Source organism: Triturus cristatus, chromosome 12 (genome assembly GCF_964204655.1).
Source record: "Triturus cristatus chromosome 12, aTriCri1.1, whole genome shotgun sequence".
NCBI classification, from domain to species: Eukaryota; Metazoa; Chordata; class Amphibia; order Caudata; family Salamandridae; genus Triturus; species Triturus cristatus.
In genome coordinates, this window is record NC_140595.1 from 794,985,376 (window position 1) to 795,009,433 (window position 24,058).

General features: G+C 49.4%; 1 protein-coding gene across 1 annotated transcript; it reads left to right on the plus strand.

Moving 5' to 3' along the window:
* Positions 1 to 311: 311 nt before the first annotated feature.
* CLDN7 (claudin 7) lies at positions 312 to 16,588 on the plus strand. The gene is made up of 4 exons (XM_085639160.1): positions 312 to 696; positions 12,806 to 12,970; positions 13,611 to 13,695; positions 15,449 to 16,588. The coding sequence occupies exons 1-4, from the start codon at positions 474 to 476 to the stop codon at positions 15,612 to 15,614; spliced, it is 639 nt and encodes a 212-aa protein (XP_085495286.1). The 5' UTR covers positions 312 to 473; the 3' UTR covers positions 15,615 to 16,588.
* Positions 16,589 to 24,058: the final 7,470 nt, after the last annotated feature.

The following is a 24,058-nucleotide window of genomic DNA, read 5'->3' on the forward strand; positions in this document are numbered from 1 at the left end:
GAGGTCAGTGCACGTGCACAGGATCAGCTCAGTGCGCATGCATGGAATGAGCTCAGTGTTTGTCTGTGGGGTTCCTGGATTCTCAGTGCACCTGCACAGGATGAGCTCAGTGTATCTGTCCAGGTGAGCTCACTCCTGCTCCCCGGGGTTTCCTCCTGGTGCTCTCAGTTTCACCCCTCCTGTGGGTTTCTGTTTACTCATCGCTCACACTTCCAGGCTCTTCAGTCGGCGACGTCATGAAACTTCCCTGAGAACCTGGGGGCGTGTCCCAGGGCTGTCCCGCCCCCAACTTATAAAGAGCCCCTCCCGCCACACCTGCGTCAGGTGCATTCAGACTCTGAAGAGAAAGGGAGAAGGCGCCGGTCGGACACAGGCTCAGAGCGGAAGAGGGCGGCGGATCCGAGCAGGGGAAGAGAGACCGGAGCGGGAGAGGCGCGCCCAGGCGGCAGCGGAGTCAGGAGCGCGGATCAAGCATGGCGAACTCGGGACTGCAGATGCTGGGCTTCGTACTGGCGCTGCTGGGCTGGATCGGGCTGATCGTGGCTACCATCCTGCCCCAGTGGCAGATGAGCTCCTACGCCGGGGACAGCATCATCACGGCCATCGCCATCTACCAGGGCCTGTGGATGAGCTGCGCCATCCAGAGCACCGGCCAGATGCAGTGCAAGGTGTACGACAGCATCCTGGCGCTGTCCGGTGAGTACCGAACCGGGCTGAAGGGGGCCAGGGGCGGGACAGAGGAGCGGCACCGGCTGAGGTGATGGTCTAAGTGCCTGGAGGACCGAGTGCAGGTTTCTCGGTGACCGATGGGTACTCGAATGGAAATTCTGGGCTGTGCGCTCGTTCATCTTTAGGAGGCCGTGAGTTCGTCGCTTGGCAGATGTTAAGTTTCACATTCTCCTTGGGGAATCACTGGGCTGTGAGGTGGGGCAGGTGGAACCAGTGGGGAGCGGAGTTTGGCCCCTTTTGGTAACTCCAGGCCATCGGAATGGCTTGTCGGACGATGACGTGCCATGCCCTTTAGAAGCGGGAGTCGTTGGGCTGCTGGAGTGAGCAATAGTTGAATGTTTGTCGATGGCTGGGTGGAGACGGTGGCTCTTGAGTGGATATATTTTTAGGCTGGCTGTAATTGTTGGGCCGATGGATGGCCTCTGGCGGTGAGCTCGGCGTCTGGTGCTACGCTGCTTCTTGAACCTGGCCGTCGCTTGCAGGGATTCAACGCCTGGATCTGTAGTTTCAACTGTGCGCCCCCCCCCCCCGAGGGGGCGGCAGCGTCACATTTCTTCTCCTCCTCAGATGGCAGGGAGAGGAAGAAACCTGTTTGGCGACTTCTCCCCACAGCCGTTCTCGGTTGGCCCCGCCTCTTTCGTTAACTCTTAACTCGGAGCTCCAGCCGTGCCCTCCCAACCCATGGCCATACAGCTCAGGACCTCCCACAGCCCTGCCCCCTTCACCACACCACCGGGGGGGGGGGGGGGGGGGTCCTGGAGGGGAAATCTTTGTTTGCGCTCTAGCCGCCTTGAAAAACACTTCTGTGCGCTCGAGGCGCGCTGTCCCCACCCTGTCTCTGCGGTGGCAGCCAGCAGGGTGCCCGGAGCATCCATGTTACTGCTCGACGACTCTCGTCCGTCTGGCTCCTTTGCCGTGAACTTTATTTACAGCCCACGAAAGCAGGCTGCATCTGAGTGCTTCACCTTTGGGCCCCTGTGTACGCGCACCATTAAAATGGCCGCGCTCGTCCTCTTGAAGTTACCGAGGGTCGGCTCCGTGCCAGCGTTGGGGGTCTGGTGGTGACGCCCCACAGCTGTGGACCTGAGACAGGCTGCTTCTAATCCGGACCCACTCACAGGGGCGTAGCTTCAGGGGGAAGTTTGGGGTGTTAAACCCTCGTAAAAAAGTATTGTGGGGTAAAACAGTTGTGCTTTCAGTCGGGTACTGTGAAGTGCTTGTCGGATTTCACCTGTATTTTGACATGCCCACACCAATAAACACACACTCGTCTGTTCCAAAGGCCTTCACGAATGTTGATTGGTTGGCACGATATTGTGTTTTAAGTGCCTGTAACAAGCCACGCTCCTTTCCACTGCCCCTTAAGCCCCAATATATTTTAAAGGTGTTGCTACGTGTTTACGGGTGCGCCCAGACTAAGTGCATGTGATGGTGGCGCTCCAGGGGCAGGCCGGGGAGGTGGGATGCGCGGGAGCGACCACGCAGGCTCATCTATGAAATATCAACGCGCTGCCTGGGCGCGCACTGGAATAAAAAACAGCCCATTACAGTCCCAATGGAACACAACTCTAAATGGATTTTCTTGGGTCTTTATTTTCGTCTTTAGTCGTTCAACCAACACGTGTTTCGTCATCTGGGACAGTTGCCCACGACCTCCGCTGGTCTGCGTCTCGTCAAGAGCGGAACATGGCACACACAGTGGCAGACTGAGCCGTGGGGACACGGACCGGCGCCCGAATGCAGCCTCCAGACCTGGGCCGCACTCGGTGCTACTCGTGACAACGAAGCGGGTATCGGCGTCTGTCGGGCAGCATCGAGCGAGTCAACGCGCGGTGCGTGGTGGCAAATTCATACCTGGAGAAGTCTGGAGACTCGGAGAATGTTGGGGCTTGGGTGAGTGCTTCCCCTGGCCGGGACGGAAGTACAACTGGCACGGAAACTCTGAAGTATTTGAGATTGAAAGACAGCCCCGAGGAAACTGCAGGCAACTGCCCCAGACGACGAAACACATATTGGCTGGACAAATGACGAATAAAGATAGAAGAGAATCCATTTCGAGCCGTGTTCCATTATGACTGCAATAGGCTGTTTATTGAGGCTGGGGGCGCGCTGACATTTCAGAGGTGCGTGCGTGGTCGCCGCCCCTCGAGCTCCCGCACATTCCATCTCCCGGGCCTGCCCTGGCATGACTTTCAGTTCCAGCACAGCTGCTGCGTGCCTGAGATTCTTGGGACTGGTATCTACCCCGGTCTGTGTGAACTGTGGCGTGTTTTTGTTTACCCTGTGCAGATCCGGTCTGTAGGGGGCAGGTCATGGGATGCAGCTTGCCAGGGTGGGAAGTGTGGTGATGGGCAGACCCTTGGAGTCTGAGTTTGAGGGCACCTGTGTACTTTTAGTGTGCCAGGCTTGCAAACAACAATGACACATCGAGGCGCTATAGTCCACTACTACAGCTAATGATGTGTGCCCAAGTTGGCACTATAGCAGAGCAAACACAAACGGTCTCTCGCCCTGTTGCATCTGCATCACAGCTACATTAGCAAGCGCTCAGGCCGAAGTTTTTTCCTGGTTATTGGTGTGATTACATGTGTAGACGGTGCAGATGTTGGCTTGCTCAAGTTCACCGTGACCTCTTTTGAGAATTCGAATGTCTTTCTCCATCTTCTCATATTTGCCGGATGCCTTTGGCTTTTGTTGGACGTCGCAGAAGTGACCGCATTGTTTGGGTCCGAGCACCCTTCCTTTCCCTCTTGCCCGGTGCAGAGCTATATTGGTCGCATTATTATTATTTTACTGAAATGACCCACACCTTTCCATCTGCGGCTGGGCGCCTTGCAGGTGTGCAGCACTGCGCCTTGTACATCAGCCAGGCCTGCTGCGGGGTGTGGCACAATGGACTACAACATGGCGCCGGGCCATTCCCCGACAAGGTAAGCCCGCAGTATAGTTTCACTTTCTCGGGGCGGGCCGTGGATCTAGGACATGGGACGATTTTTTTTATTTAGCAGGAGTGCTTCGTTAGTTCTGTATCTTGGAACTGCTCAGATGCCTGCTTGTCTGGAATGAGCTGTCGGCGTTTCCAATTGCTTGGTGCCCTTCCCCTTCCTTCTTGGTCGGGGACAGTTTTCTCTGTCCCCTACGTGTTTATGGTCACTGGTTCCTGTTCAGGGCCAGGTGTCTGTTTTTGGGGGTGGTATGGGGCCTGGGCAGGCATCTTGGTGCTCACCAATGCGTCCCCGGGGCCAGGCATCGTCTAGCGCGTGTCGAGGTCGCCTATGGTGGCACGCGCCCGTGCACATGCGCGGTGAGCTCCTTGGCTGCCTTGTGTACTGAAGGCTCTGGCTGGGGCGCATGCGTTGTTTGCCCTTGAGCGATAGCGCTTATCTAATCGGTGCGGCTTTCACGGCATTGTTTATGCACAATTGGCACCGCGATAAAGCGTGTTATCCTCGTCTGTGGGTCACAGAGCTCGCAGGTTATCGCTGCTGTGTAGGTAGCGGGGATCCTTCGTGTCGGATCCGGAGCTGCCCGGCAGTCCTTCAGTCGTGGTGGGTATCGGGACAGGGTGAAATGACTGCCAATAACCGGCTGGGCCTTGGTGCACCTATGCAGGGAATTTAGCCCGTATTTGATGGGGGGGCTTTGCCCAAACAACGCTGGTTCCATGTAAAAGGGAACAGTCCTGGCTCTCTTTCTGGCTAGCAAACAAATGTACGTTTGTTTGGGGTTCGCGCCTGTCCGCTGGGCAGGTGTATTTTACGATTGAGTCCTTATGACAGAGCCGTGGTTAGGCGTGGCCAGAACAAGGCGATGGGTACATTTAAGCAATAGTTTATGGAAAATGTCAAGTTGCACAACAGCTCTTGCGCTGAACTGCACAGCTGTACTGATTGTGGGACTGGGCACTGCCTTTGGGGCAATCCAGGCATGCTGTTTGAAGGATAGCTCAGACTGACTGCCACACCCTGATGATTACTCAGGCTGGAACCAGTTCATGCACAGTCACAGACCAGAACTGGAAAGACTGGCACAGACTGCAGTGGCACTAAAATCTAACCCATCTGTGTGGTACAAACATAAAAAACTTTTTTTGTACACTTGGACTGCTGGCATGTAGTTGCTGCAAACTTTGCTCAGATACATAGACCCCACTAGGGCTGGGTCAGTGCCAAGTTGTAGAGTAATGGCTGCTTGAGTTCCATTAATCCCTCTGTATCTTCCTTGTGGGTGCGCTGGGCTTGCGTGGTACTCGGGGCACCGTGGCCTGATTTGTGGCTTTTGAGAAGAGTTGGCGGACGGCTGGACCAGTGTCCAACTTCTCCAAGTTTAGAAGATGCTAGGGGCAGAGTACCCGGCGGTGTTCCTACTCGAGTGCTGAAGACTGTATTGGAGCCCATACTGCAGTTAAACTGTCTTGGCCTGGTAGGCTGGTACCTGGCCTACATCCCAAGGTAGCCGCATACATGGGCATTCAAGGAGCATGTTTAGTTGAATGGTGCAACATTTGCGTCCACGCCAACCACCGGCTTCCCTGGAGCACGGTGTCCATATATTCCAATGGCTGCCTCGCGGTCTGAATTTTAAACTGGGGTATATTGTCGACAAATGCCAGAAGCTGTCTGTCGATTAGAAAGTAGCGGGTGTTCCGCAGTGGCGCAGGAGCATCGTGCAAAGAATGGTCCATTGTGATCTCTGCTTCTTGCCACCTTTAGGGCAGGTAGACTCATTTCACTATTGAGCCATTGAACAGCTGATAAAGCTCAAATCTTCGCCCCCTACTGTGATCTGGATGGTGGACCTCAAGTGACAGCCTCGTCACTCTCTGGATTGGTCAGTAGCCCCTTGCGGTGTATGGCTACACTTCCTAATAGGTGGACCTCAAGTGACAGCCTCATCACTCTGGATTGGTCAGTGGCCCCTTGCGGTGTATGGCTACACTTCCTAATAGGTGGACCTCAAGTGACAGCCTCATCACTCTCTGGATTGGTCAGTGGCCCCTTGCGGTGTATGGCTACACTTTCTAATAGGCTTCCCCGCTTTTTTTGTTTTACTTCTTGCTACCACTGGTGACCGTACAAACATCGAAGTGAACAAACTCTAATTGACTGGGTCAAACAGTGCCTCTTTTGGACATTGTAATGTAATTGCATTAACATAGCGCTTACTACTCCTGACGAGGTGTCAAATCGCTTTTTTGGCGAGTAGCACACTACTCCTAAACCCATAAAGGGGCAGTGTTGAATTAGTATAGTGCAATATGAAAGTAATTTGAGTGGTGGGTGTTAGCCAGTTGTTTGGATAGTGGAGGGATATAGGGAAAAGGGTTTTCCATTATATAGCGCTTGCTACCCGTGATGGGGTGTTGAAGCGCTTTTTCTGCAAGTAGCTCGCTACTTCGGAACCCATAAAGTATTAGTGGTTAATTAGTAAAGTGAAATATGAAACTAATTTGAGTGGTGGATATGTTAGTCAGTTATTTGGATTGAGAAGGATAGCAACGAATTTCTCATCCCTCTAAACATCTGGGTTTTTTTAATGCAAGAAACGTGGCTTCTTTTGGCATTTCTCTTTTCAGGCCCGAATATCTTATGAATCATTATTCGAGTGCCTTACCTGGTCCCATGCGTTGGCGTCACATTTCTACGTGTTTGTGGGGATTTAGGCATTGGGACTCAGGTGGGAAGTACTCTGGTGCATGGGGATGTGGGCGTTGGGCTCTCTTCCTTGTAGTGCAGCAGCTTGTTACATGTTCATAGACATTAATGTGATGGGTTGACAGGTCATGGGTTTCCTCTGCTGCTTTGGAAGAGTCTCTGCAAGGGGTGACCTGGCTTGGGCTAGCTGCATGTAGTTTTTTTGTGTGTATTTAAGAAAGGCACGGTCATGTTTCCACTGGTTTTTAAAGATGGACACAAAGTTATTTATTTTCCTGGTTTATTTTAAATATGGGGGCTGGTTCATTCAGGACTCGCCTGCAGACTGACGGGCATTCAGTTTAAAAGAAACTGAGGGTTCGCAGTGAAATATTAAACTGCTGCAGACATGCATGTAGTGATTCGATCATGCTAATGTGTTCGCGTGGCAGTGATACATACAGGTGACATATGGCATAATCCGAGTGCAAGTGCGATGGTTTCAATTAAACATTGAAATATACTGGTTTTAAATTATTTTACACAATGAGGAGTAACCGCCGTATACACTTCATTAACCGGTAGGAGCCAAAAATGGCGGAATACAAAATATTGTAATCCCAGGCCCACTTCATATAATACAAAGATGCCCGAGTTTGTTCAACGCCTCGTCTCAAATGTATTGTTTTAAGAGGAGGAGTTGGCACGTTCTTTCTCCCAGTCGGTTGTGTCTTGGAGCGAAGACTTCATATTCCTACTTCTAGTTTAAATCTCGTTATGTGGCCCTGGGGAATATTAACTTCAATTCCCAGTTTGAAACTGGGGCGTGCTTGCAGTTTCCAGCGCTGGCTAACCACGTCATCTTCCTTACCCCTCCCAGCCCCTGGGGGCCCTTGGTCTGGGCCCGGCAGGCCTCGGAGCCCAGCCCCCTCGGTTTCAGTGATACCTCCGGCCTTTGTCCGGGCTCTCCCCCCTGCGGCCTGGGCGGGAGTGACTGGCAGTTCCGGCGGCAGCCGGTTCAGGGCCTCACCTGCTGGGCGGCAGCTCATTGGTGGGTTTGAATCCTCCGCCTCCCTCGGCGGTGACGTCAACAGGTGTGATGAAGCACGGGCTCTCGCCGCCATGTTCTGTGGCAGGCCTTCTGTTTCCTGCTGAAAGACGACACCCACAGTTCACCTTCACGTGTACAGTTCACTGCACCGAAACTATGCGCTCTTACTGCTTCACGGCCATTTCCCAACCCCGTGAGTCAGCCAAAGTCCCCTCCTCACTGCAGCAGGCGCTTTAACTCCGAGGCTAACTTTAATGAGTCACTGTTGCGTTGCCTCGCTGCAGGTCCAAGGGTATCGGCAGTAGTCTTGAATAACGAGTGTGAGCCCCGAGAAGGGTGAATCTGGTTCAATGGTGATCAGAAGCGCCTGGATGCCCCCTCGGGTGCAAGCTGCGCTTTAGAAATGAGTGATTGATGGTGTCTTGTAAGGCCGGGTGACGCGGCAACAATACGGAAGAAGTCCGGGCTCCCAAATACATCTTAATTATGTTTACACAAGTTATTGGTCTAAATAATGGCAAATAATCAACTGCCTTAGTGTTTGATGTAAAAACGCCCACATAATAACCGCGTCATACGCACGGTCCTTTACAAATGGTGCGCTTGTTAACGATGCGACATCCGTGAGGGGAGGGGGAGATGGGGGCGTTGGAAAGGGTGGATGCATATCTCCACCAACCCCATACCCCTGAAGCATGACAAACCCTTTACCTCTACCCCTCCCTTAATCCTATAATCGCCATTTACCAACCCGATAACCTTAAAATACTACTTACCCATGTGTACCTCTATTAACCAGTTAACTTCTAAAGACGAAAAGGAAAGTAAAGGTTTTGCGGACTAAACTGCAGGGTACATACCTCACGTCCCTGCTGCCCCAGATGTAGTGGTGTTACCTCCCACAGGGCTCTGGGTCCCACGCCCTTCCATGTGACCAGGTAAGCTTGCTGGGAGGAAATCCCATGTGCTTATGTGACGGCCTGACCCACCTGTGCCCTTCCTGGGCCCACGTATTGGTTGCGCAAGGTCAAAAAATAAAAAACTACCATACTTCTAAAGCATGTACTGCTTGTTGGCGATACCAGTCTTACCTCTGTCTGCTGGAATCTGACCTCAACCCTGCCCTGTGATGCTGGGCTCAGTGGCTCTGAGACCCGACCTGTGTCAATCGCTGCTTTCTGAAGACCAGTGTGTCCAGTTGCTTCTGTCTCCAGAAATAAAGTAAGTCAAAAATGGAGAGGGGGGACTAGGAGCTATTCAGAGAAAGGTCCTGAACCAATGCTCCCAAAATCATTACTTTTAATTACAATGGATGGTTTCAGTTCCTATGGATTGAAGGGAAAACAGCCACTAATTACGTGGTGTTCTAAAGAAGAGGGGTAGTCTCCTGGGATAGGTGAGTGTGCAAAGAAAGAGAAAGGTACTCCTTAGTTTGGTACGTAGTGCCCTCACACACCCTTTCGAGTGTATAGCATCATCATCGGGCAAGGTTGCTCCTCGTGGGGGTGGCGCTGCAGTCCCTCACGGGCCCCTAAGGGCTCTCTGGCGGAGATCTTTTAGGAGTTGCCACAGTGGTGAGTGCGGGTATGTGGGAAGGAAGTGTCAGTGAGTGTGAGTTAAAATGGGGCAGGAGGCCCTGTAAATTTTATTCGTAGGACCCCTGCTCCAAAATAAAAGTCAACGGGGATGGAGATGCACGTTTGTGCCGTTACGAGAGGGGAAATGGAACCAAATAAGTTCCCACTTCTCTCAACCCGTGTATTGTGTGATAAGGTGCAGTATTAAAAGGGGGTCGACATGTTTAGCGCTACAGATGGATGCTCCCAAGCATGCTACCGGCAGTACCGCGGGACGGGTAGGTTTCCGGTTTCGTGAGGACGTATCATAACCTCACATCGTGGTACATCCGACGGAGCCCTTCCTCGACCTTGGGAGGGCTGTGAACAAGGACATTAGTATAAGAACGGGTCCTTTAAACTATTATCGTTATACACCTTAACTAGGTTTATCTAGGAATACAGGGTGTCTTTTCCTGATTCCTGGTTTCTTTCTCCAACTGGTCCTGATGAAGCGCTTTAGGATCCTTTAGGGACCAATCTGTAGCGCTAAACATGTCGACCCCCTTTTAATACTGCACCTTATCACACAATACACGGGTTGAGAGAAGTGGGAACTTATTTGGTTCTGTTTCCCCTCTCGTAACGGCACAAACGTGCATCTCCATCCCTGTTGACTTTTATTTTGGAGCAGGGGTCCTACGAATAAAATTTACAGGGCCTCCTGCCCCATTTTAACTCACACTCACTGACACTTCCTTCCCACATACCCGCACTCACCACTGTGGCAACTCCTAAAAGATCTCCGCCAGAGAGCCCTTAGGGGCCCGTGAGGGACTGCAGCGCCACCCCCACGAGGAGCAACCTTGCCCGATGATGATGCTATACACTCGAAAGGGTGTGTGAGGGCACTACGTACCAAACTAAGGAGTACCTTTCTCTTTCTTTGCACACTCACCTATCCCAGGAGACTACCCCTCTTCTTTAGAACACCACGTAATTAGTGGCTGTTTTCCCTTCAATCCATAGGAACTGAAACCATCCATTGTAATTAAAAATATTCCAGAAATAAAGTGCCAGGACCTAACACAGGAGCCCACTACAGCTGGCATCACTCGAGGCACCTGCTCCATATGCCAGTATTAATAGCGTTCAGACAAGTGACATTTTGGACTTTTCCAAGTAATCCCAAACTGTAGAAAAGAGCTGGAGGAGCTAGATCTCTCTTGTTTTTTTTCTTTTTTTTTTAAAGTATATGAACTAGTGCAACTCCCAGGCACGAACGCAGACAACAAATATACACACAGCACCACCATGTGGTGAGCTCTCATATATACATCTTGGTATTCAGAACGAAGTGTCAGTGCCTTGCACTGCAAACTCCAGCTCGAATCAAGGACTTCAAGGGAGTCTGCTTGCCCACCGCCGGTAGATCCTGGTTTTGGGGCTAGTGAGTGGGCAGGGGTTCCCACCAGGTTGACTTGGAACAAGCACTACATTTCAGGCACTCCATAGAATCTGTGGCTGGTTGGTCTGGCTCTAGTCACTCTTGTAAATACTGATTTTTAAGGTAAGGAAGGCAGTGTGATTATTGCAACTCCTGCTTTGCAAACTCGAGCCACATACCAACCGCCCCCCCCCCCACCCCCGATCACACATCTAATCTGACTTTCATTGGTTTCATGGTCACATCTGGCAGTCACAGCTGCCCTGTCAAGTTTCTTACGCAACCCCTTCTGGTGTCCACCGTCTCCTCCTGTTCATACACAGGCAGACCAGACCATACAATATTCTCCTAAACCTATTTTGGGGATGTAGCCAAGAGTGCAGCGTGTGCATTGGCACTGGGGTAAAAGGGAACTAATCTGCATGCACCCAGGGGCGAACCAGTCGCGGAGTGTAAGTCCCTATCCAGCCCCTCGCCCTGACACCCTTTGACTGTTGCTAATTTCCCGCCCCTTCCTAACCTCGACCTAATGAGCATGAAACTTCTTCAGACGACTCTGGTCTACACTTCGGCGTCAGTCCCTCGGCACTGATTGGGCACTAAAGACTTCCGTCATGTGTGGAAAGTACTCCTAGGCCTCCACGGAGGCTCATGGAGGCAGCAGAAGGACCAGGGTAAAAGGGGCGCTGCTGGCGGCTAAACGCGGTTACCTTGTAGTTTCAACTCCTTGGCCCCTCAGTAGCCAGTAGGAGGGTAAGGGGTGGGGGTGAGGGCCAGCCCACCGGTGATGTCATGGAAGAGGCACAAGTCCCTTGCCCATGGCATGTTTATAATGAATATGCCTCATGCATATTGCAAGGCCTGAAGGGGGCGCCACCAGGTGCTCAGTGGGTCTGCTTACCCCAACTCTTTCCTCGGACCACTCGCTTTCAGTCTGGCTTCGTTTGCGCTGGGCCATGGCTGCTCCTTGGAGTGGAGGAGGGATCACTCTCGAGCGCTCTGCCCTACACCGGTGAGCAGCACCGCAAGTCCCTGCGTTCCCTCCACATCACCAGGTGCCTCAAGCATTGCCTGGTCCCGTTCCACCCCTCATGCACGGCCATGGCCTGCGATTTTCACCAGCCCTGTCAAGTGCCACGCGCCTTGCGTTAGAATAACACATTGGTTATTTTCCCGCTTTACTGCAATGTCTGAGATTCCCTAGCAAAAGAAGCTTGTCCTGAAGTGCGATAAAACCATGTAGGCTCAGTTTCTCGCTTTGCTGGGTTGGAGCATACAAGCGGAGCTCTGAGTGCCCGTTTTCAACGGCCGCAAGATGGCGCTAGTGTACAACAGGAGGTATAGGATTCTTAATCTAGTATGACCTGGAAATATCCTGCTATCGCACTCCTATCCAAGCCAAATGAACTTGAGATTTGAAGACCAAAACACGTGCCTAAATAATGTAAAAAAAAAACTGCCCATACTCAAACCATAGTATCAAACAGATGTGGATGTCCAGCCACAAAAAACAAGGCTTTTAAATACATGCCAAACTGGCAGTCCAAACTGCAGTGAAAGAACTGTACAGGGAGAAGTAGTAGGCGAGATGAGATGTGACCTAGTGCCCAGAACTGTCTAATTTACTGACTACCTTCTACAATAGCCTCCTAATAATTTAATTTACTTACATGATGAGCTTTAAAGTTGCAGCTGCTGCTGAGGCCTCAGTTTAGCTAGTAAGCAGCTGAGATCATGATCCACGCTAGGGCCCCTCTGACATCCTGTAGTCTGCCTCAGGTCCCACATGGCAGAGAGCCTGGACAGACTGTCAATTGATCATGATCTGATCATGCCATCAATTTGATTAATTGCAAGCCAGGGAGATGCCAGGAGCCCTAGTCTGGGTTGGCGCGGGCTGGTTTAGGTAGGGGGATCTGTTTAATTTATTGTTTCTCTGTCGTCCCGCCCGGCAACAGGTGTTGACCTAGGATGTACCATTATACTACTAAGTGTGGGTGACATACGGTTTGAGAAAGTGTCACTCAGTCTTTGGATGTCACTCATAGTTGCACTGAAATTATGAAAATGTCACACATAAGCAACTTGAAACTTTGGTGGCTGTTGCACGACTGGGCTGCTGGCACGGTCTGTACGTGCTTTGTGGCACTCGCAGCAAAATCTATGGACTAGCACCCTGGTGCTGCGAGTGCGGTGCTCCGGGGGCTTCGCCTGTATTTGAGGAGTGCCTGCTCCTGCTCTGGGATGTCTGTATTTGGGGGGCTGCTCCTGGGGCTTCGCCTGTATTTGGGGAGTGCCTGCTCCTGCTCTGGGATGTTCTCTATTTGGGGGGGCTGCTCTGGGGTTTCACCTGTATTTGGGGACTGACTGTCCCATTGTTTCTCCACAGGTTCTCTACAGGCCACACGAGCGCTGATGGTGGTTTCCATTGTGGTGTCCGCCGTGGGCATCGGTATCTCCACCGTAGGGATGAAATGCACCAAGTGTGGTGGAGACGACAAGGTGAAGAAGGCGCGTATCGCCATGACTGGGGGCATCGTCTTCCTGCTGGGAGGTGAGTCTTGGATCCATCTTAATGTGAGATGACCTGGTGGAGTGCCCCACCCAATGTCCAGGCCCCTGGTCTAGCCCTGGGTGGGCATTGATGGAGATTTTGAATGGCAGAAGCTGACCGCTCTCAGCGGCGTGTGCCCCGGAAGTGTTTCTGCAGCTGTAGCCCGTGAGCTAAGATTCCACTCCTCTGCGTCCTTCCAAGACTCATGAAATGAGCACTAAAGGCACTAGCGCCTCTTCAGTCCGGATTACATTCGTCTAAAAGCGCTATATAAACTGTTCTCTCACCTCCTTGCTTCCGTACATCGCATTGGCTGAGGCTCAGTTTGAACCGGTGTTGTGACTGGGAGTGTAGTTTGATGCAAAGTCCCCAACTGGAGCTGCTTTCCTGAAGCCAGAGCTCTCCTGGTTCTCAAATCCATGCGGAAGGTTATCCCCAGTCCAGGATTCTCGTAGTTGTAGTGCTGGTTTGATTACTACGCATCCCAGCTTGCAATGAGAAACTTCTGGATATGCTGCTAATGCATTGAACTGTAACGTGCGACCTCTGCTAAGCTTCTTCCCACCCCCCCCCCCATTCCAAATGGCAATGTCTGTGCATCACTGGTCCATAACCCGGTTTGTTTCTCTTCCCCCTCCAGGTCTGGCTGCTCTGGTTGCGTGTTCATGGTATGGCAACAAGATCGTGCAGGACTTCTACAACCCCTTCACCCCGGTGAACACCAAGTAAGTGCGGCTCTACTACAGAGGTCACCTTCACCGCAGTGGTGCGGGTTGAATCCAGTATTGTGCTATAGGGTTTTCGTCTCACGAGATGCGAGCTAAGGCAAACCCCATCTATTCTGATACCTCAGGGTCACGAGACTCATGGGGACCAAGGAGGGTTCTTACTCCCTCACAACCTCTTCAGTGGCAGCTGGTTGGAAACAGCGGGGTGGGGTTTAGGAAAAATACTTGCCTCATCGCCAGCTGCCACCTCTCCGACGCAGGAACAGGAAGCACCCAGGCTCCCTACGTCAATCACAGGGCTGCGTTACAGCAGCATATATTAGTCTGAGTGCTGTGGTTTTCACTCGGACGGGGACTGGGAGGCGGGGCATGTTCTCCACCCAGGCTGTACAATACTGCCGGTGGAGAACATGCAAAGTGTGCATGAGTGTTTGGCTGGCCCAAGACGGATGGCCAACCTGTCATGCGCACTTAAAGTGCAGCAGAAACCACTTCCTCCCTCTCTGAGGCTATAAAAAGCCCTGCCCCTCCCCATCCTGGCTGGCTCCTTACTGAAGAAGAAAATGAAAATGTAACGTTGCATTCTCATTTTCTCTTTGCACTTACTGGGGCAACGCTCCCCTGCCTTAGCAGAGGAGACGCCCCTGCTTCTTGGCACATCTGACATACCCTGTTCATCCCTCATTCGTGCAAAGGAAGCTGCCCCCGCCGGGTCTGATAAATTTGTCCATGGTAAATTCCCCCACCTGAACGATTGCATACCACGTGTTTCCATTTGACCCTGGAGCTGCAGCATTTAAATTCACGTGTAGTGCAACCCTACCCCCCCCCCCCCCCCTACCCCTCCCCTCACTACCTAGCTTAACCACACCACAGGACTTCAATACCTGCAATGCTTAGTTTTCCAGAGCATGGGCTGCTTGACCAAAGGACATGACTCCTCACCCCATTTTATCTCCATTCTAATTTTGAAAAAAATATTCCAGCCCTGGTTCTGTTTTTAAGGTGAAAGACAAATGGCCCAGGAAGCTGCACACTAGTGAAAATGAGTTTCCTAAATGCAACTAAGATGGCTCTCTAAGGGTGTATACCATTGGCTGGAAGGGTTGCTTGTACTCTAACTTGCCCTTTTCACTAGCCCCAGAGTCCATTCATGAAGCCGGTTCCTTACAGCTTGCCGTATACCAGGCTTCTCCAATGAGTAGCTCGCAAGCTATTGGTTGTTCTTCAGCTACCTGTAAGGATCTCTCCTGTGTGCCCAGCCTGCTAAATTAGAAGCTTTCACCCATTGAATGATAGATGTATATCCAGATTAAAAAGCATATATTTGAGGCAAAAAAAGTGTATTTTCAGAACCCGTAAGATGTTTGGAGAAAAATGGTTGAATTTCTAAGTATATTTTAAGCTGATATTTGAGTGGTAATTCATGGTGCGTTGGAGATTAGTGTCTAATAGTATAACCTTGATGTCGAAGATGAGGGGTACTGAGGACAGCGCCAGAGCTAACTAGGTGGGTAAGCGGTGGGTAGTCGGTGCCACTCTATCTGACCATCCTGGTTTCCAGAAGAAGAGTATTTGGTCTTTGCGATTGTCAGGTCATTACTTCTCTTGTGTTGGAACAGCCCTTTTCCATGATAAGTTGCTGGCCTTTGAACTTGTGCTTCTGTGGTCGAAGGCATCTCGCACCACTCTACACTTCTGCTGTTTGCGTGTGTCTACTCTCTTAACCCATGATGCTTCCTCTTTGCAGGTATGAGTTTGGATCTGCAATCTTCATTGGCTGGGCGGGGTCGTTGCTGGTGGTCCTCGGCGGTGCTCTGCTCGCTTGTTCTTGCCCAAGGAAGTCTGGGTCGAAGGGCCGCAGTTACCCAAAATCGAAGGCAGCCTCCAGTGCTGGCGGCAGGGAGTACGTATAAGATACGCCAGGCAACAATCATCAAACACTACCAGTGACCAAATGCCAGCTGCTCTTGAACTCTGCAGAACTGATCAGTTGGCAAAAACTGAATAAAGTCCTGTTTGTATCCGGCAAGCAGATAGAGCCATTCGTTGTAAACTGGTCGAGGGGTGCAGGTCTCCTGTGGCACACGCTTCGTCGCCTTTACTTCCCAAAGTGCCTTGGTTCCTGAGTGCCCCTTTTACTGCGCATTAACTGTGTCCCATTTTAAATTGTCTTCAGTCCTTCGAGCACCTGAGCCACATGTAAGCGAAGAGCACCACAGGCCTCCTACTCCTTGCCACAGGGGAGGAATGCAAAAGCCTGTCAAGTTTGAGGAAAGGACCCTGGCTGAGGCGCAAGCATGTCCAGTTTGGGATGAGGTCACTGACTGGAGGCTCGGTGGAACACCTTGGGCACTAGTGTGTAGGGGGGGGCGGGGGGCGTGGGTTTACATGATGAGCAATTGTGTTGTGGTCCATAGGGCTTTTTGAAAGCGGATTTTATTTAAACTTGGGGTGGGCTGGGAGGGTTTCTAAAATCCTATGTGGGAGTATGTTATGACACCTGTGGGGGTGTTGCCAGTGTCCGGATCACTATTAACCAGAAGTGCATGGCCCATGGCAGCTACCTTCCATATACCCCTGCAGTTTCTGACCTGTTGGACTTCACATTGTTAGCTGGTGGTGCCCTTCTGTAGATTTGACATGAAGACAACCGCATCCTCATGCCTTACCGCCACAGACCTGTAGACTGTGTAGTGTAAGCCAGCCACTGGAAGCCTGGCTTGGTTCATCTTAGAAGGTCTGTTTTGTCTCGGGAGTGATGTTTTAGATAAACAAATAGTTGTGTAAAAACAGATATTTAAGCCTTGAATTTAGTTTTTATTACGCTGTATCATTGGGACAGTTTTTTTGAATTTTTGTATATAAGTAATAAACCTTTTTTGGAATACTTGTGTTTCTGTCTGATTTTCTGTTGTCGTGCATCCCTATATCGTAATCCTGCACTTCACCTGCTGTTTAAAATTCACATGCTATGCAAACAAATGATGGACAGAATGCTGAATAAATCATGCATCCACCCCAGTCAAGAGATCTGGGTTAAATCCATGTTCTTTAGCTCACTCTGCTGTCCCAGTTTAGACCCAGCCATATGCAAATAAGTCTTGACCCTGTGCCTCATGGGAACAAACCAGACCGAATGGATCAGAAACAAGCATCCTGGGACCGGTTTCTGGGTATTAACCTTCATCTGCCAGGCTAGCTTGAATCCAGTGGCACAGTGAGCAAGGGACCCACGTCTGGGCATACCCATCCCACTTAGGGTGAAAAGTGCTACGCAAACATGAAGGATATATATTTTGCTTGCAAGACCACCCTTTTTGTTACCCTGTGTTTGCCTTTCTGGTCAATTGCTTCTCACGGGTGATCTATGGCGGCGAATTACTGGCCAACAAACTGACAGTAAATTTTCACAAAAAAATGTAGCGCCATCGCCTGTCCTTCGGTTTCACATCTGTTCTCTGTGTGCGCACGAGACTGGATACCAATCATTACAAAATGGCCTCCAGTGAGTTTCTGAATCTACAGCTTTCACTCTGTTCGGTTTAAGCTAGCGGAAACTGTAAAGTAACACTTGTATTGTATTCTTGATGTGTTTCTGTTTTTGTATAAAAATGAATATATGATCACATTTTATTACATTCTCAAAAGAAATGAATGAAAAAAGTTACACTATGCTCTGAGCAGGATTTCTTGTGAAAATCGCGAGGTTCTTTGGGCTGTTTGTGTGACGTTATGCACTCTTGTATATAGGATTAAATGCATTGGTTAGCTTTGGTTACCAGGCAGGGTTTACTGTCTCTTGTTTACTGGGATCTCGCGCCACGATCTCCAGGGCAGCGGCTCTCAGTCGGCAGGGGGGGAGGGCTGAGAGCAGAGCATAGCTGCATGGTGATCACAGGGTGCCATGCATGCCCCCTGTGCCCACCGGTCTGCATGCCTCTCCAGCTTCCTCCTCATTGTTTATATAAATTATAAATATACACTCCTTGTACATACAGCAACACCGGAGTCTGAATTTCTTTCTATCCATACATGCACATATGGAACATTATACATGATCTTTAATACTTTCCTTATACGTGTACCCCTTCAATGTAGTTATGTATATATGTATTCCTTTACTCCTACTGTAGAAGGAAAGGGAAAGTCTTCAACTCCCGATGCACTACAGTCTCAAACACCTCTCTCAATATACCCTCTACCCTGACTCATTGCAAACCTTATTCTCTTACTATCTTCTGCCATAGAACTTTCTAGACTCTTCCCTCCTCCACAATCCCCAAAACCCATTTTGCTACTATGATCTCCCAACAAACACCATCTAGACTCTTCCCTATCCCTCCTTGATCCTATTCAATCCAGCAACTCACTCGCATGTCCACTACTCAAATGAGCCACTCTTAACTCCCTATACTGACCCACCATTGCATTCTTCGGGTTCAGGACTAGTGTGCTACTTTCTGAAAAGCGCTTCAACGCCTGGGGACCCAGTGTCCCACTCCACTGCCCAGAAACGGCCTTGTATTCCTAATTACCACCCCCACCATTCCTATATTGCCCCTGCTGAGTCTGGCCTCTGCTCCCTTGGTGTGGCCTCCCCTAAGACCCACAGTCCGGCCATATCCTTGCCCCTTCTAGAAAGGGGGGGCCTGAACCAAGGGGTATTTGCTCCTCTGCCCCTGGCCTCCTCCCTTGCCTAAAAAAATCCACATGGTGCGGTCATGGAAACTACCAGAAAATGACTGTCCTGATGTAAAACACATGTGCAATCTGAAAATGCGTGCTAGGCGTAGCCAATTCAGCCATTTTAGTGGTGGCGTAACAAAAATGATGCCCCCCCCACGCATGCTCCAGACACACTCAGGAGTTCTCTGGTTGGGGGCCTGCTGCCTCAGCACAGTGCCAGAGGGGCCCCCTGGAGCTCTGGATCCACCCCACCCACCATGGGGGGGGGGGGGGGCGGCTAATGTTACGCCACTGCATTCTAACAAGTTGTCGGGGTGTCTTCTCCCCATGTGCATTCTTCCATGCGAACGCTTCGTATAACAAGCATTTGCAATGCAATAGGTCTCGCGTTTGCGAAACTTTTCAGCTACCGGCATTGTAAATGACAAAGCTTTTATCTATGTTGATTTTAAAAACGGATAAATGAAAGGTATTGTCATTTACAATGCCAATAGCTTAAAATTTCGCAAATACGAGACCTATTTCATTGCAAATGCTTGTTTTTAGCATGCCCGTGACTATTTTTAATCCCAACCCTGCCCCAAAAAATACTGTAAACGCGAGCAAACTGTGACCACAAAGCAGGGCCAGCATGCAACACAGAAATCGGGACGCACATATGACAAAATGTTCACTCACATTCACGCAACTCTCACTCAGAGGCACACCATTCAGATATTACACTTTATCAACTACAGCTAGGACTAACGGGAATCCATTTTGTTGCTGTTGCAAAGTCATCCTGTGCACCCCCCCCCCTTTTTTTTTTTTGCTGACTGGAACTGGTGGTAACTGACTCTCCCTGGGCTCTGTTTAACCAGGCCCAGTGCCAAGCTAAAAGGAACACATTAGAATACAGTTAAGACACCCAACATACACTAGGGAACACTATGGTGGGGGTACCCTTGTAATTGGCATGACCTACCCCATAAGCCCCTAGTATATAATAGGGCAGGGGATTGAAACTACCTAGAAGTCCCCAGTATCCTGGGGAATGGCAGTTTAGAGGCCAGCAGATTTTCTGCACCAGCATGTGTGCAGTGCTGAAGCCGGAGGTCAGTTTAAAAGCAGCACTGGTTGCCAGGACTGTTTAAACCTTAAATTGTGCCCAAACTCGACTTTGGGGGGTAGGGGCACTTAAAGATGAGAACCTACAATGTTTTTGCATATTAGGGACCCCCAGGGTCACCCCTCGGTATCCCAGGGGTGGGGGGTCAGTTATCTATAAGGTACACCCTTATAAAATGAGTTTTTATATGCCTGGGTATAGTGAAATTTTTCATTTCACTCCCCACATTGTATTAAAGAGCTGCTCAAATTCGACTTTGATGCTAGAACTGGATAAGGAGGATCTGCAGTATTTCGGCAGATTAAGAACCCCTAAAGTCTCCCTTAGTTGCACAGGGGGTGGGGGTCCTGTAAAGATTTGGGAAATACTTATAAAATATGTTTTTATAAGCCCTGGTGCTAGAAAACTGGCCCAAGTCATTTCCCCCATTGCAAACCCCATGGCCCATAGGTTAACATGGTAGGAAGTTATTGATTAATAAATATTGACAGGAGAGGACTAGCCGGACCATTCAAAGACTTCCGAGAATGGTAGTAGTAAAACCAACAATATTATATTTATGAATTTCTCCTAAAGTGTACATGCAAGAAGTTATAAGACTTTCTTGTTTATAAGTCCAAATTCAGCCTTCCAGTGGTCTGCCTGATTGGTCAGTTAAGTGGATTAACCAGGCTTCTTTGAAGAGGTGATAAAGAACCACTCTGCTGGGAGGGCAGTGTGCTGGTCTATAGGAATGCCAGGCCAGGCGGTGGAGTCGTAAACTATGCTCTTCAAAGGCAGAGGGGAGGCCTGGGTTTCAGTTTCACTCAAACTCTTGACCCAGAGTCAGGGCTAGGCTTAAGGAAGGTATGTGCAGATGGTAGGGGGGAGAGTCCATGGAAATAAGCCATCCCAGGGTGTGTGTTTAGCCAGCTCTTACCTCCTTGCTGGAAAATCAGCCATTATGGATTTGGAAGAATGATGCACTCTGGGACAAATTACTGCCACACTCTCAGGATGTGGTCATAACTATGAGGAGTTGCCCTGCTCTCATTGGTCAGAAGTGACCTGGTGCTTGACCCAGAGAATTTTGAATAAGTATCAGAGGGGCAGAGCCCTCCAGATCTGCTGCTTGAAACTGAATGAAGCAAGAAATGCCCTGCTGAAAAGATTGTGCTGTGCAAGGAACTCTAAGGCCTGACCTCTGAAGACTGCACCAAGTGAAACTGCAGTCCTGTGGATTACCTTGCTGCCAAAGGACTGGAGTGCAACTCCCTGCAAACTACAGGTTAACAGAGCTCACCTGGACAGCCCCACAAAGAATTCCCAGCCTGGAGTACCAGTGGATTTGTAAGGGTTTTGTTCAAGTGGATTGCGGAATTGAAGTTTCACATTTTCAAGGACCCTCTTGGAGATTTCAGAACCTTGGATTGTGTGTTGGATACTTTGGGACCCGCAAGCAGAACTTCAGGAAGGAGTTCTAACTGGACCCGCCTGCTGGAGAAGGCGGTACAACACAGTGGTGAGATATTCTCCAGAACAATTTCTAAAGGTGTGGCCCTGTCAGAGAAAACAAAATTACTAAAAGGGTCACTGTTGGCTTCTAAGCACTACAAAGTGACTAATCTTTAAAAATTCATATCTCTGGTTCCCTACAGGTTGTTTTTCGTTTTGGTGTAATTTAAAAGATAATATTACCTATTTTTATAAATTGGTGTTGGATTTTTATTGTGTTGTCTTAATATGTACTGAAATTGTGTTTTTGAATGCCTTGCATACCTGTCTTTGAAGTTAAGCCTGTCTGCTCGCAGCCACGTTACCAAGGGTTGAGCATGGGAATAATTTTCTAAGACCTATGCTGGGTCCTACCATGTGTTAGTAGCCTTATTGCCAGTGGCAGACCTACATTTGCCCCTACCAATAACCCACTTGCCAACAGTTGCACACAAGGAAACTGATCAATCTTAATGAACGAATCTGGGGTCAAGACAATTTCTCCTAATTCACTTCAGTGGAGTTCTACTTTGGGGGCGGAGGAGGGGCACTCAAGTAACGACTTCTTAAAATAACAGAAGCACACAAACTACTCTGCTGTCTTGCATGCACAGCTGAACACATGCAACTCGAATGACCTGCATGGCTCATGCTAATGCTATTTCTTTCATAGGTCACGCTGTCGCATCCATCGACTGTGTCCAATGATGTGATTGATGGCTTTGAAGGACGTCCATACGCCCTCTAGGAATCTGGTGGCAACTGCCACGCTCCCATGAATGGGTCTGGGCATTGCGGTGTGGCCCAACGATCCAGGCGTGTCTGCAGCTTGCAATTAAATACTGTAATCTTACCTTCCATATTTTACAGAGTAGGTCAATCAATATATATTATTTCTCAAGAAGTCTCTTTTGTGCCAATTATAGTTACACCCTAGTAATAAAAACGCACCTGGGGGAAAAACAGCCGCTTTTTTAAAACCTAGTGTGTCCGGCACCTGTTCAAAAGCAATTTCTACACAAGTAATAAACAAAAAAAAGGCAAGTGGCAGTCGCATTTTTTCTATTTTTTATTTTATTTATTTGCGTTAGTAGTATTTGCGTCAGGCCCTGCTTTAGATGTTTAAAGCTAAAGCGTGGTGTGCCGAGATCGCTACTAAAGTATACAAATGAAAAGCAATCAGCATGACATGACATAATGCAGACACAGAGCCGCACTGGTGCACCCCAGCCTCCAGCCAGACCTGCAGTACAGTGCTGACCCTTCTGTGAATGGGCCTTAGTCCAGATCTTTCTCTGTTGGCAGCTCTGCAGCCCAAATGGGCAAGTGAGTGTTGCTATAATATTGACAGCTGTGTTCCAAACCTACAAGCGTTGTACATTGCAAGTGACCCGGCCGGTTTTACAGTTTAAATTAAGTGCTTGGTGTTTACATTAGTCTTTCTCTCCACCTTCTAGCCAGACACACTTATACTCTTACGCAACTCTTTTTTTTTTTTTTAATCATCAGAATTATTCATGTTGAAGTTTCTGCCCCTGACAATTATGGGAAAACTGCTGTTACCGGTCCCAAAACACTGTATCTTGACCGCACAGCACCACCTATTACACTAATAGTTGTTCACGCTATGCTTACATTGATGTGCGCACGTCACTGCAGTGAAACAATGCTCCTGAAGCAAGGACACAACATGAAGAGATGCTGCAACGCTAGACGAGTGGGCGGGGCCTAAGGGAGACAGGGCGGACACCAACCCCGCTTCCAAAGAAGCCAGACAGAAAAGCAACAACTATAGATCTCGCCAAGGTGAAGCAGCGCATGCGCTGCATCGCAGGCGAGACCTAAAAAGCCAGTTGCTGTGCACGTGGGTAGATCTTGGACGGTGCACTTAACCATGCACTAGATTTCTGCAACTTTTGGACTTGGCCAGCCACTTCCGGGTTGGAAAGAAACTCACTGGCTGAGTTCAAGTTCTTGTTATTCAGGCTCTCGTTTACGAACTGCAACTGCAGAGCTGCCAAGGTTTCAGATTTCTATGTGTCATTTTCACAATTTCAATGCAATTATGAGTGACATTTCAATGACTGAGTGACACTTTCTTGAGCAAAAATCGAGCACTGAAAACAAGGGAAACATAAATATCGGAAATAAGACCCATTTGAGCAACGAGAATCACAAAGATCTTAACACTGCTGAAAAACACCTGCGGCGGCTGACTCCTAATAACAATGAAATCAGGAAAATGTCAGACCCGGCAATCTGAACCCTTGGCAGCTGTGAGACATCTGTGTGATTATGCGAGTGACAAGTTAACACACCAAGGGCCAGATGTACGGCGGAAAATTGCATGCGCAAATGGGCTTGCGATCAGTTTGCGCATGCAAAACTCCTCTGGGCCATGTACTGACACTATTTTGCTAGTCTCAAATTTGTGACTCACAAAATAGTGTATTATGACTCGCTACTAGGAAGGGGCATTCCCTTCCTAAAAGCGACCTCGCAAGCCATGTATGAATGTTTTGCAGTTGCAAAACACTTGCAATTTACCGCCCTCTAAAAGAGGTTGGTCATGCAATCGCAAAAGGAAAGGGGTCCCATGGGACCCCTTCCCTCTTTGCAAATGCAGGGGAAATATTTTTATGGGGCGGGCAATAGTCCCACGGACCACTACCTGCTCTTAAAAAATGAAACTAAAACTTCATAAAAAAAAAAACTGCTTCTATTTAAAAGCCGTCCCAAACATGGAGGTCTGCTACCTGAGAGGGCCAGCAATTCTCAATGGGGTCGCAAATTGCGAGTGCCTCATGAACATTGATGAGGCATGCAATTTGCAACCCCATTTGAGAATCGCAAACTGTGTCTGACACTGTTGTACATGTCATTTTGCGAGTCTCAAATTGTGACTCGCAATTGAGCACAATTTTCGACTCGCAAAATAACATGGTCGTACATTTTGGCCCCAAGTGTAAATATACCAGATGACACGTCAGGCAAAGATTGAAATTTGATACGCTATACATACACACATTATCTAAACGCCCTATTCATTGTAATAAGATTAGAGACCCTGTAAATAGTTAGATGTTTACC